This window comes from Pseudophryne corroboree, chromosome 10 (assembly GCF_028390025.1).
Source record: "Pseudophryne corroboree isolate aPseCor3 chromosome 10, aPseCor3.hap2, whole genome shotgun sequence".
Classification (NCBI taxonomy): domain Eukaryota; kingdom Metazoa; phylum Chordata; class Amphibia; order Anura; family Myobatrachidae; genus Pseudophryne; species Pseudophryne corroboree.
The window spans coordinates 104,249,558-104,261,693 of NC_086453.1; the positions used below are offsets into that span (position 1 = coordinate 104,249,558).

The window sequence follows — 12,136 nt, forward strand, 5'->3', positions numbered from 1 at the left end:
TAAAAGCTCTAGAATAATATAAAGCCAGCTTACCCATATTTCTGTTAGTATTCTGTGATGTTTTTGTTAGCACTAAAACAAAAGAAAGATTAGGATGCGTAAGACAAGTATGTAATGAATTTGTAGACTGAACAAGAAATTCATAAAGTTTTCTTTGTACACTGTTACCCCTTTCACACACAGCCTTTGGACCCAACTTTTTGCAGGGTCTTGGGACTCCGCTATGTGTGAACAGGCCCGACCCGAGGTGTGCTGGGTCCGCACTCGGGATGCCGTCAATTTACCTACAATCAAAATCCCGACGACAATTGACCGATGGTCAAAATACCGACATGGTCAAAATACAGACATTAAAAATGTTGACACTGTCAAAATACAGACATTTAAAATGTCGACAGGTCAAAAAAAAAAAAAAATCAACATGAGTTTTTCATAATTTTTTCATTGAAACTGACTTGTTCATAACTTTACCATCCCCGTAGACATGGAGGGGGAACATAATAGTGTGCCGGGCGCATTGAGGCACCGTGCCCGAAGCCGCGAGCCATGCGAGGGGACGCGGTACACATACATGGTGTCCATGTTGACCTATGTCAACATACACACCCCAAAAATTTGAAAAAACCGTGTCGACTTTTTTTACTTGTCGACATTTTAAATGTCTGTATTTTGACCATGTAAACACTTCCATGTCGGTATTTGCACCTTGTCTGTATTTTGACCATCGGTCAATTGTTGTCGGTATTTAGACCATCGGGGTATTGATTGTAGGTAAATCATACTGATCCACCGCACCCTACTCTGTACCAGGGTTATTCCCGAGACGGACGCGGGTTGCCTGTAGTGTAGTGTGAATGGCATTATCCGGGTCCCGATGATCCGGGTCATTCCTAGTAGGATCTGATTGGTGGGCACAGTAGGACTTGGGAGATTACATCATCTCCAAGCATCCACTGTAAGCCGAAGACCCGTTCACTGGAAGGACCAGGTCCAGTGTGAATGGTGATGACCTGGGAATAACCAGAGTTCGTCATCCACATGTTAAATGGATCCGGTCTTCAGGTCAACAGCACTTAGGTCGACACCCATAAGGTCGACCCCTATTGGTCGACATGGTTATTTGGTTGACACGGTCACTAGATCCACACGGCAAAGGTCGACACATGAAAAGGTCGACATGAGGTTTTCACTAGTTTTTCCCCCATTTTTTAACCTTTTCATACTTTACGATCCATGTGGACTACGATTGGGAATAGTAACCTGCCTGCAGCATGGCGAGCGAAGCTAGCCATACTAGGGGACATGGTGCACTAATTGGGGTTCCCGGTCATTTTATGGAGACTACACAAAAAAAAATATAAAAATTGATGTTGACCGTTTTCCATGTCAACCTAATGACCGTGTCGATCTATTTCAGGTGGTCGACCTAATGACTGTCGACCCTATGATCCACACCCATGTTAAAAGGGGTAGGTACTGAAACCCAGGGCTGTCTTTTTTTCGCATGGGCTCAATGGGCAGTTGTCCAGGGGTCCCAGGAGTATAGTGGCTCTAGGCTGATAGCTGAGGGGCCCCTTTTACCAGTGGTACCAGATTTTTGAAAATCGTCCCTGGGGAATGGGAAATATCAGACTTCAAAGCAGTGGTCCTCATCCGAGCCTGTTAATTCCTCTTCCCAGCCAGATATCTCGGGTTGTGTCTGACTAAAAGTGCGTACACACCGTGCGATTTGTGCTTCCGATTTTGACGATGTAGTCAAAATCGTAAAAAAAGTTAGCACATATCGCACCATGGGGGTAATTCCCAGTTGATTGCAGCAGGATTTTTGTTAGCAATTGGGAAAAACCATGTGCACTGCAGGGGAGGCAGATATAACATGTGCAGAGAGAGTTAGATTTGGGTGGGGTGTGTTCAATCTGCAATCTAATTTGCAGTGTAAAAATAAAGCATACAATATTTACCCTGCACAGAAATAAAATAACCCACCCAAATCTAACTCTTTCTGCACATGTTATATCTGCCTCCCCTGCAGTGCACATGGTTTTGCCCAATTGCTATCAAAAATCCTGCTGCGATCAACTTGGAATTACCCCCCATGTGTATGCACTTGCGATGCTGATGCGCTGTACCGCGGGATCGGCATTGCAAGGAAATATAGTGTGTGCAGGCAGGGTCGATACTGACTAGATCGGAGGATTAGCCAGAATTGCACCGTGTGTACGCACCTTTAGAGTTTTTCTGAGTTTTCTGGTTTACTCCAAAAGCTGGGACTCTCCCCTTTCAGTGGACACTGGCATCTTGTCTCTACTATGCTCAGAACCAGAGATATCAGCCTTCCAGCAGCTGGTCCCTGCTCCAGCTCCACACGCCTGGTATGCAGTTTTATATTTCGCCGGTGGATTGCTCCGGCTCCTGAGCTCTAATCTCCAAGACCCCAGCACCTCCTGAAAGGTGGGACTCGCTAGTTTTTTAATCCCATTGAAAGCTAAGAAATCTATACTATTTCCAGGAACTGGAGATATCTGCAGTCAAGCAAGTTTCCCTCCCACTGGAAAATGATGAATGTTTGGCCCACTCCTCTATCCACCCCTCCCCTGTGTATTAAACGGGTCTGGGACTCCAGGTCGATAACAAAAAGGTCGACACCAATTGGTCGACACACCTTAGGTCGACAGGAACAAGGTCGACATGTAAAAAGGTCGACATGAGTTTTTTGTTTTTTTGGTGTCGTTTTCTTCGTAGAGTGACTGGGAACCCCAATAAGTTCACCGCTTCGCTCGCCATGCTTCGGGCATGGTGCCTTCGCTTCGCTCGGCACAGATTACCGTTCCAATCGTAGTCCACGTGGATCGTTAAGTATGAAAAGGTTCCCCCCCCCAAAAAAAATTTTTTTTAAACTCATGTCAACCTTTTTCCATGTCGACCTTGTTCCTGTCAACCTTTTGTCCATGTCGACCTAAGGTGTGTCGACCAATTGGTGTCGACCTTTTTGCGGTCGACCTGGAGTCCGGATACCGTATTAAACACCCCCTACCACCCTGGATGTCATGTATCAGGGCCCTTTCATTCAGCCCATTGACCCATCTACAGTTTAATGTTCTCCCTCCCCATCTCCCATCATCTGTGCAGTAAAGGAGTAATTAGTAGAAATTACTGCTCCAGGTTTTACATGCCGAGTGGAAGATAAACACCCCCTACTGCCCGCAGGACATCAAAGCTGCCACTAATAGCACCCCCACCACTACTGGAGGATTGGTAGGGGCACCAGTGCATTGCTTTGCCCAGAGGCCAGCACTGCTGTTGAGATTACCGTGCTGAAACCCCGGCTTCAACTGGTGCTCAGTGTCCCAGGTCTGAGCTGGGTTAAAGCCGGGGTTTATGTGTGAAAGGGGTATAAAGCTACATTATGGGGCATCAGATTCATAAAGGAACATGTTTATAGACAAGCCACTTGTGTTGTTTTCTTGGTAAAGATATTTACACTTATGTTTAATCATAGGTAGTAATATTACGGAGGAAAGAAAAAGTACTCTCTTGCCGGGGGCACAAACCCATTATGAAGTATAAAACTTAGCTTTTAATAAATAATGTCCATAAGAAAGGGAGAATCATTTCCCTACAAAACAGACAAATTCAAACTACACACAGAGAAATGCATAGACGTAATAAACATAGTAAAATGGTGTTGCACACAGATGTTTATCAAGAGAATTAACCAGAAGGTTGAAAAAAAAGTGCACACACCAAGTACAAAATACAGGGCCCCTGGTCACAGTGATACAACTGCAAATATGGCTAGGAATAGGGGTATATTCAATTAGTGTCGAAATTTCCGACAGGGCGGAAAGACGACACTTTTTGCCGATAATCTGTACTTTTCGACACTTCAATATTCAATTGAAGTGCCGTTTTTCCGCCCTGTCGATAAATTCTGCCAAGTCGAAAAACACATGGATGAGTGGGATCTCTGCTCATCCACGTGTTGTGGACCCCGCCACAGTTGAAAATGGGTCCGTTTTCAACTATTACTTTTCGCCCATAAGAGAGAGCGGAAATAAGTGGTCGGAATCAGAGGGGAAATCGGCACGCATTATTGAATACTGAAGTGTCGGATCCGACACCAATTGAATATTGCCGATAGTATTTATTGGCTCAAAAGTATTAAGCCCAGTACAAACGGGGGAGATCTATGCTGAGCGATCTAGCACACATCTCTCCCCCCGCTCAGCACTCGGCGCAGTATTTGCTGAGCGAGGGGGGGGGGGCGCTCATTTCACCCAGAGGTGAAATGAGCGATCTTTTAGATTTGCCACGCATCGCTATATGCATACAGACGGAAAAGACCGTGCTTAAATTCTAGGCAATCTAGTCAGATTGCTTAAAATTTAAGCACGGATCTCTCTCCGTGTGTGCCCCCCTTAAAAAATATCAGAATTCCGTGTGCCAGGCACTCTCGTGTATTTTTTCCACTGATAGTGGTCTGCTATGCTGTTGTAACATACACACTTCTGTGAGAAGATCACAACAGATAGCTAATTTTCTACACTATGGGGTATATGCAATTCACGGCGAATCGCGGCAAATTATCGCCGTTTTTAAATTCGACACAATTCGACAGGTGAATTCCGGCAGGTGGCTGCCGGAATTCACCATATTCAATGCAAAACGGATTCGACAGTCCCGCGGGCGAAAATCGGCTGATTTGGAGGATTTTGCCGCGATTTTAAAAAACGGGAAAAAATAAGAATTTACTTACCGATAATTCTATTTCTCATAGTCCGTAGTGGATGCTGGGAACTCCGTAAGGACCATGGGGAATAGCGGCTCCGCAGGAGACTGGGCACAAAAAGTAAAAGCTTTAGACTAGCTGGTGTGCACTGGCTCCTCCCCCTATGACCCTCCTCCAAGCCTCAGTTAAGATACTGTGCCCGGACGAGCGTACATAATAAGGAAGGATCTTGAATCCCGGGTAAGACTCATACCAGCCACACCAATCACACCGTACAACTCGTGATCTGAACCCAGTTAACAGTATGATAACCGTAGGAGCCTCTGAAAAGATGGCTTCCAACAATAAACAACCCGATTTGTTTGTAACAATAACTATATACAAGTATTGCAGACAATCCGCACTTGGGATGGGCGCCCAGCATCCACTACGGACTATGAGAAATAGAATTATCGGTAAGTAAATTCTTATTTTCTCTGACGTCCTAGTGGATGCTGGGAACTCCGTAAGGACCATGGGGATTATACCAAAGCTCCCAAACGGGCGGGAGAGTGCGGATGACTCTGCAGCACCGAATGAGAGAACTCCAGGTCCTCCTCAGCCAGGGTATCAAATTTGTAGAATTTAGCAAACGTGTTTGCCCCTGACCAAGTAGCTGCTCGGCAAAGTTGTAAAGCCGAGACCCCTCGGGCAGCCGCCCAAGATGAGCCCACCTTCCTTGTGGAATGGGCTTTTACAGATTTTGGCTGTGGCAGGCCTGCCACAGAATGTGCAAGTTGAATTGTACTACAAATCCAACGAGCAATCGTCTGCTTAGAAGCAGGAGCACCCAGCTTGTTGGGTGCATACAGTATAAACAGCGAGTCAGATTTTCTGACTACAGCCGTCCTGGAAACATATATTTTCAGGGCCCTGACTACGTCCAGCAACTTGGAGTCCTCCAAGTCCCTAGTAGCCACAGGTACCACAATAGGTTGATTCATGTGAAACGCTGAAACCACCTTAGGGAGAAATTGAGGACGAGTCCTCAATTCCGCCCTATCCGAATGAAATATCAGGTAAGGGCTTTTATAGGATAAAGCCGCCAATTCTGATACGCGCCTGGCTGAAGCCAGGGCCAACAGCATTACCACTTTCCATGTGAGATATTTCAAATCCACTGTGGCAAGTGGTTCAAACCAATGTGATTTTAGGAACCCTAAAACTACATTGAGATCCCAAGGTGCCACTGGAGGCACAAAAGGAGGCTGTATATGCAGTACCCCTTTGACAAATGTCTGAACTTCAGGCACTGAAGCCAGTTCTTTCTGGAAGAAGATCGACAGGGCCGAAATTTGAACCTTAATGGATCCTAATTTTAGGCCCATAGACAATCCTGCTTGCAGGAAATGTAGGAAACGACCCAGTTGAAATTCCTCCGTAGGGGCCTTCTTGGCCTCACACCACGCAACATATTTTCGCCAAATGCGATGATAATGTTTTGCAGTTACATCCTTCCTGGCCTTGATCAGGGTAGGGATGACTTCATCTGGAATGCCTTTTTCCTTCAGGATCCGGCGTTCAACCGCCATGCCGTCAAACGCAGCCGCGGTAAGTCTTGGAACAGACCAGGTCCCTGCTGGAGCAGGTCCTTCCTTAGAGGTAGAGGCCACGGGTCCTCCGTGAGCATCTCTTGCAGCTCCGGGTACCAAGTTCTTCTTGGCCAATCCGGAGCCACGAGTATCGTTCTTACTCCTCTCCTTCTTATGATTCTCAGTACTTTTGGTATGAGAGGAAGAGGAGGGAACACATATACCGACTGGAACACCCACGGAGTTACCAGAGCGTCCACCGCTATTGCCTGAGGGTCCCTTGACCTGGCGCAATATCTGTCCAGTTTCTTGTTGAGACGGGATGCCAACATGTCCACCTTTGGTTTTTCCCAACGGTTTACAATCACTTGGAAGACTTCTAGATGAAGTCCCCACTCCCCCGGGTGGAGGTCGTGTCTGCTGAGGAAGTCTGCTTCCCAGTTGTCCACTCCCGGAATGAACACTGCTGACAGTGCTATCACATGATTTTCCGCCCAGCGGAGAATCCTTGCAGCTTCTGCCATTGCCCTCCTGCTTCTTGTGCCGCCCTGTCTGTTTACGTGGGCGACAGCCGTGATGTTGTCCGACTGGATCAATACCGGTTGACCCTGAAGCAGAGGCCTTGCTTGACTTAGGGCATTGTAAATGGCCCTTAGCTCTAGGATATTTATGTGAAGAGACGTTTCCATGCTTGACCACAAGCCCTGGAAATTTCTTCCCTGTGTGACTGCTCCCCAGCCTCTCAGGCTGGCATCCGTGGTTACCAGCATCCAATCCTGAATGCCGAATCTGCGGCCCTCTAGAAGATGAGCCTTCTGTAACCACCACAGGAGAGATACCCTTGTCCTTGGAGATAGGGTTATCCGCTGATGCATCTGAAGATGCGATCCGGACCATTTGTCCAGCAGATCCCACTGAAAAGTTCTTGCATGGAATCTTCCGAATGGAATCGCTTCGTAAGAAGCCACCATTTTTCCCAGGACTCTCGTGCACTGATGCACTGACACTTGTCCTGGTTTTAGGAGGTTCCTGACTAGCTCGGATAACTCCCTGGCCTTCTCCTCCGGGAGAAACACCTTTTTCTGGACTGTGTCCAGAATCATCCCTAGGAACAGTAGACGTGTTGTCGGAATCAGCTGTGATTTTGGGATATTTAGAATCCACCCGTGCTGACGTAGCACTACCTGAGATAGTGCTACTCCGACCTCTAACTGTTCCCTAGACCTTGCCCTTATCAGGAGATCGTCCAAGTAAGGGATAATTAATACGCCTTTTCTTCGAAGAAGAATCATCATTTCGGCCATTACCTTGGTAAAGACCCGTGGTGCCGTGGACAATCCAAACGGCAGCGTCTGAAACTGATAATGACAGTTTTGTATCACAAACCTGAGGTACCCTTGGTGAGAAGGGTAGATTGGGACATGGAGATAAGCATCCTTGATGTCTAGAGATACCATATAGTCCCCTTCTTCCAGGTTCGCTATCACTGGTCTGAGTGACTCCATCTTGAATTTGAACCTTTTTATGTAAGTGTTCAAAGATTTTAGATTTAAAATTGGTCTCACCGAGCCGTCCGGCTTCGGTACCACAAACAGCGTGGAATAATACCCCTTTCCCTGTTGTAGGAGGGGTACCTTGATTATCACCTGCTGGGAATACAGCTTGTGAATAGCTTCCAATACTGCCTCCCTGTCGGAGGGAGACGTTGGTAGAGCAGACTTCAGGAACCGGCGAGGGGGAGACGTCTCGAATTCCAATTTGTACCCCTGTGATACTACCTGCAGGATCCAGGGGTCCACTTGCGAGTGAGCCCACTGCGCGCTGAAATTCTTGAGACGGCCCCCCACCGTGCCCGAGTCTGCTTGCAGAGCCCCAGCGTCATGCTGAGGACTTGGCAGAAGCGGGGGAGGGCTTCTGCTCCTGGGAAGAGGCTGCATGGTGCAGTCTTTTTCCCCTTCCTCTGCCCCGGGGCAGGAACGAGCGGCCTTTTTCCCTCTTGCCCTTATAGGGACGAAAGGACTGGGTTTGAAAAGACGGTGTCTTTTCCTGCTGAGAGGTGACCTGGGGTAAAAAGGTGGATTTTCCAGCCGTTGCTGTGGCCACCAGGTCCGATAGACCGACCCCAAATAAATCCTCCCCTTTATACGGCAATACTTCCAAATGTCGTTTGGAATCCGCATCACCTGACCACTGTCGCGTCCATAACGTTCTTCTGGCAGAAATGGACATCGCACTTACTCTAGATGCCAGGGTGCAAATATCCCTCTGTGCATCTCGCATATATAGTAATGCATCCTTTAAATGCTCTATAGTTAATAATATACTGTCCCTATCCAGGGTATCAATATTTTCAGTCAGGGAATCCGACCAAGCCACTCCAGCGCTGCACATCCAGGCTGAGGCGATCGCTGGTCGCAGTATAACACCGGTATGTGTGTATATACCTTTTAAGATATTTTCCAGCCTTCTATCAGCTGGTTCCTTGAGAGCGGCCGTATCAGGAGACGGTAACGCCACTTGTTTTGATAAGCGTGTGAGCGCCTTATCTACCCTAGGGGGTGTTTCCCAACGTGCCCTAACCTCTGGCGGGAAAGGGTATAGTGCCAATAATTTATTAGAAATCAGCAGTTTTTTATCGGGGGAAACCCACGCTTTATCACACACCTCATTTAATTCATCTGACTCAGGAAAAACCACTGGTAGTTTTTTTCACACCCCACATAATACCCTTTTTTGTGGTACTTGTAGTGTCAGAAATGTTCAATGCCTCCTTCATTGCCGTGATCATGTAACGTGTGGCCCTACTGGACATTACGTTTGTCTCGTCACCGTCGACACTGGATTCAGTATCCGTGTCAGGGTCTGTGTCGACCATCTGAGGTAACGGGCGTTTTAGCGCCCCTGACGGTGTCTGAGACGCCTGAACAGGCACTAATTGATTTGTCGGCTGTCTCATGTCGTCAACAGTTTTTTGCAAAGTGCTGGCATTGTCACGTAATTCTTTAATTACTACCATCCAGTCAGGTGTCGACTCCCTAGGGGGTGACATCACTAACACAGGCAATTGCTCTGCTTCCACATCATTTTCCTCCTCATACATGTCGACACAATCGTACCGACACCCAGCACACACACAGGGAATGCTCTGATAGAGGACAGGACCCCACTAGCCCTTTGGGGAGACAGAGGGAGAGTTTGCCAGCACACACCAGAGCGCTATATATATACAGGGATAACCTTATATAAGTGTTACTCCCTGTTATAGCTGCTGTATTTATATATTAGCTGCCAATAGTGCCCCCCTCTCTGTTTTACCCTGTTTCTGTAGTGCAGGACTGCAGGGGAGAGTCAGGGAGCCGTCCTTCCAGCGGAGCTGTGAAAGAAAATGGCGCTTGTGTGCTGAGGAGAAAGGCTCCGCCCCCTTCACGGCGGCCTTTTCTCCCGCTTTTTTCAGGAAACTGGCAGGGGATAAATGCATCCATATAGCCCAGGAGCTATATGTGATGCATTTTTTTTAGCCATATAAGGTTTTTATATCGTTTTTATTGCGTCTCAGGGCGCTCCCCCCCAGCGCCCTGCACCCTCAGTGACCGGAGTGTGAAGTGTGCTGAGAGCAATGGCGCACAGCTGCAGTGCTGTGCGCTACCTTATTTGAAGACAGGAACGTCTTCTGCCGCCGCTTTCTCCGGACCTCTTCGCTCTTCTGGCTCTGTAAGGGGGCCGGCGGCGCGGCTCCGGGACCCATCCAGGCTGAACCTGTGATCGTCCCTCTGGAGCTAATGTCCAGTAGCCAAGAAGCCCAATCCACTCTGCAGTCAGGTGAGTTCGCTTCTTCTCCCCTTAGTCCCACGATGCAGTGAGCCTGTTGCCAGCAGGACTCACTGAAAATAAAAAACCTATTTAAACTTTTACTTCTAAGCAGCTCAGGAGAGCCACCTAGCTTGCACCCTTCTCGTTCGGGCACAAAAATCTAACTGAGGCTTGGAGGAGGGTCATAGGGGGAGGAGCCAGTGCACACCAGCTAGTCTAAAGCTTTTACTTTTTGTGCCCAGTCTCCTGCGGAGCCGCTATTCCCCATGGTCCTTACGGAGTTCCCAGCATCCACTAGGACGTCAGAGAAAACGTGGAAAAACCGGAAAAAAAAATGGCGTGGGGTCCCCCCTCCAAAGCATAACCAGCCTCGGGCTCTTCGAGCTGGTCCTGGTTCTAAAAATGCGGGGAAAAATTGGGCAGGGATCCCCCGTATTTTTAAAACCAGCCCCGGGCTCTGCGCCTGGTGCTGGTGCCAAAAATACGGGGGACAAAAAGAGTAGGGGTCCCCCGTATTTTTAACACCAGCATCGGGCTCCACTAGCTGGACAGATAATGCCACAGCCGGGGGTCACTTTTATGCCGTGCCCTGCGGCCGTGGCATTAACTACCCAACCAGTCACCCCTGGCCGGGGTACCCTGGGGGAGTGGGGACCCCTTCAATCAAGGGGTCCCCCCCAGCCACCCAAGGGTGAAGCCCGAGACTGTCCCCCCCCCCCATCCAATGGGCTGCGGATGGGGGGGCTGATAGCCTTTTGTGATAATGAAAAGATATTGTTTTTTCCAGTAGTACTACAAGTCCCAGCAAGCCTCCCCCGCAAGCTGGTACTTGGAGAACCACAAGTACCAGCATGCGGGAGAAAAGCGGGCCTGCTGGTACCTGTAGTTCTACTGGGGAAAAAATACCCAAATAAAAACAGGACACACACACCGTGACAAGTACAACTTTATTACATACTGCCGACACACACATACTTACCTATGTTGACACGCCGACTGCCACGGTCTCCGACGATCCGAGGGTACCTGTGAAAAAATTATACTCACCTTCCAGAGTCCAGAGGTACATCCACGTCCAGAGTATAATCCAGGTACTTGTTAAAAAAACAAACCGAACACCCGTTCCATGCCGTACTGAAAGGGGTCCCATGCTTTCACATCAGACCCCTTTCCCCGAATGCCGGGACACCACGTGACTCCTGTCACTGAGGTCCCTTCAGCCAATCAGGAAGCGCTACTTCCGTGGCGCTCACCTGATTGGCTGTGCGCTGTCTGAGCTGTCAGACAGCGCATCGCAAAGCCGCTCCATTAGTTTCAATGGTGGGAACTTTGCCGTCAGCGGTGGGGTTACCCGCGGTCAGCCGCTGACCGGCGGGTGACCTCACCGCTAGCCGCTAAGTTCCCACCATTGAATATAATGGACGGGGCTGTGCGATGCGCTGTCTGACAGCTCAGACAGCGCACAGCCAATCAGGTGAGCGCAACGAAGTTGCGCATCCTGATTGGCTTTAGAGACCTTTGTGTGACAGCTGTCACTGACAGGTCTCATTCGTGGAAAGGGGTCTAATGTGTCAGCATGGGACCCCTTTCAGTCCGGTGGTCCGTGTGTTCGTTTTCTTTTTTTGCCAAGTCCATGGATTTATCTCTGGACCCTGGCTGAGGTGAGTATATTGATCTTTTCTTTTCAGGTATCCGTGGATTCTACATGGAGAAGAGGACCGATGTCGGCGTATGAACATAGGTAAGTATGTGTGTGTCGGCAGTGTGTAATAAAGTTTTACTTGTCACGGTGTGTGTGTCCTGTTTTTATTTGGGTATTTTTTTCCCAGTAGTACTACAGGTACCAGCGGGCCCGTTTTTCTCCCGCATGCTGGTACTTGTGGTTCTCCAAGTACCAGCTTGCGGGGGAGGCTTGCTGGGACTTGTAGTACTACTGGAAAAAACAATATCTTTTCATTATCACAAAAGGCTATCAGCCCCCCCCATCCGCAGCCCATTGGATGGGGGGGGACAGCCTCGGGCTTCA

The 12,136-nt window shown here is 48.5% G+C and overlaps 1 protein-coding gene across 2 annotated transcripts in view; it reads right to left on the reverse strand.

The window, feature by feature from the left end:
- The window catches only part of LOC134966157 (sacsin-like), a 247,483-nt gene that overhangs the window by 102,819 nt on the left and 132,528 nt on the right, over window positions 1–12,136 (reverse strand). For both annotated transcript variants that reach the window (XM_063942692.1, XM_063942691.1), the window contains exon 3: window positions 34–72. In XM_063942692.1, the coding sequence (XP_063798762.1) occupies window positions 34–37 (4 nt within the window). In that variant the 5' untranslated portion in view covers window positions 38–72. The remainder of the gene's footprint in view (window positions 1–33; window positions 73–12,136) is intronic.